The sequence below is a fragment of the Artemia franciscana genome, chromosome 6 (assembly GCF_032884065.1).
Source record: "Artemia franciscana chromosome 6, ASM3288406v1, whole genome shotgun sequence".
Lineage (NCBI taxonomy): Eukaryota > Metazoa > Arthropoda > Branchiopoda > Anostraca > Artemiidae > Artemia > Artemia franciscana.
The window spans coordinates 35,782,203-35,788,202 of NC_088868.1; the positions used below are offsets into that span (position 1 = coordinate 35,782,203).

At 34.0% G+C, this 6,000-nt stretch overlaps 1 protein-coding gene across 2 annotated transcripts in view; it reads left to right on the forward strand.

Moving 5' to 3' along the window:
- LOC136028361 (uncharacterized) overlaps positions 1 to 5,142 on the forward strand; it is a 31,965-nt gene extending 26,823 nt beyond the window's left edge. For both annotated transcript variants that reach the window (XM_065706150.1, XM_065706149.1), the window contains exon 3: positions 5,021 to 5,142. In XM_065706150.1, the coding sequence (XP_065562222.1) occupies positions 5,021 to 5,051 (31 nt within the window). In that variant the 3' untranslated portion in view covers positions 5,052 to 5,142. The remainder of the gene's footprint in view (positions 1 to 5,020) is intronic.
- Positions 5,143 to 6,000: the final 858 nt, after the last annotated feature.

Below are 6,000 nucleotides of genomic sequence, written 5' to 3' on the forward strand. Positions count from 1 at the left end.
TGATCGATCTTCTCGTTGCCCAACATCACCTTTTCACCTTCATTTATTCCTAGTCATAGTAGCTTAGTCTCCTTGACATAAATTTTTGAACATATCCTTGCACCCTGAACTCGCAAAACCTCTAAAAGTTCATTCATTTTGCTAAAATTTTTACCTAGGATGCTTGAATTATCAGCATAATTCAAATCTAGGAGAGTTTTACTTCCCCATCTGATTCTGCGCTCTACCATTGCCTTTCCTGTGCTATTTAAAACAAAGTACATCAAAATGATCCCTATAAACGGGGTATAAGAAAACCCTGCTTAACTCTTGATTGTCCGGTTAGGTGTCAAATCTAGGGGTTTCCCAAATATAGAACAGTATTCTATCCTTGCAAGGTAGCTTTCATTTTACCGGGGGCCAAATCTGTCCCCTGTGAGGTATTCTCAAGCCATAGTTACAACAGTAAAATAAGGGTTTGACCTGTTTACAAAATCAAGAAGATTGCAGTCCAGGCGTTTGTAGCGCCTAAGTTTGTTACTCAAAAATCACTAGTGACCAATATTGACGGGAGTATTGTTATGGGTATCTGAAATAGATATCCAGCCGGGCACTTGCCACCCTCCCTGGCCGACCAAATACCTATAAAAAAAATATCACCTTGCGGTACTCGAAAACAAAACTTGGATGCTTCCCACCCAAAACCCTTTCTTCAAGCATTTGCCCTCGGCCCCATGCGAGAGAAGATTCTGAAGGCAGCATCGAAGAAAAATTTCATTGAATAGGTCTTTGCCTAAGAAATATAATGATTGTTTCATATAAATTTTTTCCATGACCCAAAAGTAAAAATCTTAAATATTAAAAGTAAAGAATTGCTCATCTTGACGAAATTTGCCTGCAATCTCAAAAGAGAAGAGAATCAGTGCTAAAATTTAATAGTTTAATTTCTTATTTAAATTTTGATTAAATTTTAATTAAATTAAAAATTTTTATTTTGTTAAAATTTAATCAGTGCTAAAATAATAAAATTCATCAGTATAAATAAATAAATTTGAGCTAAAATTTAAATTTGTGATTTCTTGGAATAAGGATATTTCGGTGGTGGATCCAAGGAGTCACCGATTTTCCGCAATATGGTGTATTTCTCAGAGTGTTAAGCAGGCCAAACTGTTCTGTTCCATGTGGCCCAATTATGTCAAGAGTTAAGCACTCTCTGCGATGCTGTGCATAGTCCCATCACGCTTAGCAGAGTTTCTACATGTGTAGCACATGCCACCTGGTGTACATGACTTCTAGAAGTTACGACTCCATCGGTTAGATCGCATGTATCCTTCTTCGAAAAACAGCATGACGGTTTTTGGAGGCTCAGTGAGTAGCGATAGATCATTCCACAAATTTGCTATGCATTTAACATTAAAGATAAACTGTCATATTCATCAGTCATCACAAAGTTTTGTGCACGTCATCAATTATCACCAGAAACTATTAAAAAATTAAATGAAAAAAAAATAGTCTAAAGTAAATGTTTAAAGTCAAAGCAACTTTTACACACAAAAAATATCTTAAGAAAATACGTAACCCCTAGTATATTTGGTTGCTTTCAGCAGAATATTTGATTATAGTAGCTTTTTCATAGCATTCTAATAGGTTTTCCCTCTTCTCAAAAACACTGGATTAAATGGATATGTTTGTGGAATCAGCTATTTGAAACAGTCTAATTTATCAACGAAAAATTTCATATAAAATTTAAATGTGTTTAGTTTAGTAATCTTAATTTATTAAAGTTGAAATTTATAACTTTAATTTATTTATGAATTAGTTTGTCATTTTAATTTATAAAATATATTTTTTTCGTTTAGCTCCACCAGAATATTTTATTATAATAATTTTTGCCTAGCATTCTAATAGCTTTTCATCTTCTGAAAAACACTGGCAAACATAGTTATGTTTGTAGAATAAGCTATTTGAAACAGTAAAATTTATCAATCATTTTCAGTGCCACCCAAAATATTAAAAGCTTATGTATATTCTTTTCTCAAATCCACACCATTCATTCCAAAAATCACGCCAAAAGCTACAATTCTGTTCTATTAATAAAAGATTCTCACAGAAAAAACATAAAGCCATTCCTTGTAATCAACCATTCCTTGTAACCAACCGATTTCTTGTAATTTTCTTAAAATTACACGAAGAGTTTCAATCTTTTGCAATTTTTTAGTTTTTCAGCCAACACCTACGAATCCATCAACGAAAAATTGAATTTTGGACGTTTTTGAGATCTTTATAATATGAAATTTTAAGATCAACATATATTTCGAAATTAATTTGCACCTCCTATGCACAGGGTTGTCACCACAGTCAATTCCCAATGTGCTACAATTGCCTAAATTGGCATGCTATAGCTCTTTCGTGCTACAGGTTGCAGCCAAGCCTATGCATTTGCCCTCGGAAAATACTGCCTTCAGCACGTTGTCTCGCTTACGGCTGCGCATCTGGTTACTTTGATGAAAATACTTTTTTTTGTTCAATGTTTTTTCAATTACTTTATCAAGATTCTTTTCACTGAATTAACGTCGAATTCCACACACAAGCTACAATAAACAGTTCGTGGGAAACAACTGCAAATAAGGAGCGACTCACCCAATAGTAACAAAAAAACAGAATTTGAAAAAAATAGATATACCAATTACATCGGCTTTTTATGCTAATTGAAAATATATAAAATTCACTAGGTTTTAAGGTTTTTTATTTTAGGTTTAAGGTTTTAGAGGTTTTAAGTTCCCATCTGCCAAAAGGTAGAATTTGTACTTTTCGTCCGAAGAAAGATCATAGATTTTGCTTACCCCCCCCCCTGGTGTGACCATATCGAATCATTGGTTCAAGATCAAGAGAGGGCTGTTTCAAACGAAAATTTTATTTATAATGTCTGTTTTAAGTGACCAAAACATTAGAGAACAGCTAGATCCCCTTTTCGAGTCCTTTTTTCCCCAAAGTTATCCGATCAAATTTTTGAGATAGCCACTTGAGACCCCCCAAAAGCCCCTGGGGAAGGGGCTGTAAGTTATGAAATTTACCCATTGTTTTATTGTGAATTTCACAGACATTATCCGGGGGATTTTCCACGGGGAGAATTTTATGCAGGTAGGGAAATTTTTGGGGTCAATTTTCCCGGAGAAATTTTACACGTAGGGAATTTGGCATTATTCCTGTAAGAAATAATTTTTATATGTCTTACTTTCTGTTTGGCGTCTCATTTTTACATGTGGAGGTGTTCTGGAGGAATGTTCCGAGTGGAAATTATCAGTAAAGTAAGAATTGTCTGTGGGGGGGGGGTTCCGTGGGGGGATGATTTTCTGTTGGATAAATTCTGCATTGGCAAATTTTTTAGCAGGAGATATTTCCTTGAAGAGCTTGAAAGAGCTTTCCTTAAGAGAAAATTTCCTGGGTTCGGGGGGAGGGGAAGAAATTAAATAAAAAACAAGTCTTTTTTTTAATGAAAATAGGCTAAGAAGAATTTCCCAGGTGGAATTGTCCGCCGTAAATTTTCCGGGGGACATCTTCACTGACGATGGAATTGCTCTCGGTAATTTTTTGGGGAAGGGATTGTATATGGCAGGATCGTTCCATGGAGGATGTTTTCGTGGAGGACAAATTTACATTAAAAGAAAAACGTATTTTCTGGTATTTTTAGAAAACGATCAGAAATTAAGAAAGAACAAGTTTTTCAACAGAAAATAAGGACAATGATTAAAAGTTAAAACGGAAAGAAACTATTCTGTATATGAGGGAGGATTTCCCTTCCTCAATACAACTGATCTTTACGCTAAAGTTTGACTTTTTGTCCCAGTTCTTCAAGAACAAAACCTGAAACACAATGGCCGTTAAATTAGAAATGGAAGCTTTTTAAAGCACTGAAAAAGTAACGATAACAACAATAACTGAAAAAACTAAATAAGGAAAGTAAAGAAAATTTTCTCTATATGCCATACACATACCAACCAACCTGCCCAAGTTCTTCATACCTATTTAAATTTCTATCACATAATGTAAAAACCAAACCATTCCTCCCATCAAAAACACCCGTAAAATTTGATGCTTAATTCTTTTTTCATCAAATACTTGCATTTTAATTTATTTTCCTAATTCTCCAAGATTATGGCTAAAATGGGAATTCTTGTAATGAACTTTTGAAAAAGAACAGAATCATCCACGCAAAAACATTAGAATCCTACAGATGCTTCCCAATGTTTCTTGGAAAGCTTGTCCTTTTCATCAGCTTTTTAAAAGACTACGTCAAAAACTACAACTCTATGCACTTACTTCGAATTCTAGTAAAACCAATAGAGACTCGCGCTGTAAATTCGTACTTGAAAACTCCAATGGATGCTTCATAGTCTTGTAAACCTGCAAGTTCAAACTCGTTTTTTTTCAAAATAAAAAGAGGCTCCTATATATTAGGCCTAAAGAGAGAGAAGACTCAAGAGATAAAGAGACCTAAGAGACCTAAGAGACCTAACGAGACCTAAAGAGAGAGAGAGATACTAGTACTAGAAAAACGTACATAAAGTAAAGTACTTATTGACATAAAATAATCAATTCATGATTACATAACAGGCACGACATTAGGCAGACACTCTCCCTCTTTGTTTCTAAATTTTTAAACATAAAAATTATTCCAAAAAGAGAAAAAAAATCCTAAAAAACGGGTAATTATAGTATCACAGTTTCGGCCTCTCAAGTAAAATTCTCTCTTCAATCTTTGAAGAATAATTGAAACACTGTCTCTGAATTGCAATTTTTTAAATTAAAATTTGGTCTTGTCGCTTTTTTCATTTCCTGCCATTAATATTGATTCCCGTCCCCTTAAATCTTTTTTTTTAATTGTAATCGTTTTGTATCTGAACTTTGGATAATTTTTATATATGATAATCCAAATTTATTATAATAATGTCTGCTAAATTGTTCACTTTTCTCTTAAAAACAAGCTGATGATATTTCCATTTTGAAGCAACAACAATTAAACATTCCTATATATTTTCAGTGGCCATTTCAACCGACCGATGTTCTTCTAATGTTTGACGACAATACGACTTTAAAACTGTGTTTGTTTTATATTGTTATTTATATTTTTTTTTTAATAAAAAGAGTACAATACCCTTGCGATATTAGAGTTCAGTATTTAGAAAGTACTGTAACGAAAGAAAAGTGATGTGATTCTTGATTCATATTCAAATCCGCTGAAGATATAATCTGTGTGCTAAATACGATATGAGCAAAATAAATATCACTGGACTGCTGGTCATGACAAATTACATTACGGGCGTGGGCAGGGGATACGGGGAAATGGGTCAGTTTAAACCAGAAATACTATAAAATTTGCATTTTTTTAGTATGTAACGACTACCACCCCTGAAATGAACAGTGCCTATCCAACATCCAAAATGGAAAACTAGTTACAACTCTGAATGACTGTGGAACCCCACTGCCTCTTAATCAAAACAAAGATCTTTTTCTTAAGATACTGCTGAAACGCCCTTTTGACGGCCTGCATACACATAGCGTGTTTCAATTTTATTTTAGCGCCCCCTTAAACATATCCTGAAAATTTCTCTTAAATAGCCTGAGCCTTAGTAGTAGCGTTAACAGTAGCAGTGGAAGTAGTTACAGTTGTATGCATATAATACCCTTTGGTTGGTTCAACACCCTCTTCAAAGTGCACTGAAAGTTTCAACTTAATACTCTAAGCTTCTAAGAAATAACTGTTATGCCCTTTTAATAGCCTGAATCGACATAAATAGTTTTGATTTATTTCAACATCCTCCTCAATATTCCCTAAAGGCTTCACCGAAATACTTTTTAGCTTCAGAAGATCTACTAGCAGTAGTGTAGTAGTAGTAGTAGTAGTAGTAGCAGTAGTTGTAATAGTAGTAGTAGTAGTAGTAGTAGTAGTAGTAGTAGTAGTATTAGCAGTACTAATAATAGTAGAAGTAATAATTGTAGCAGTTGTAGCAGTAGTTGTAG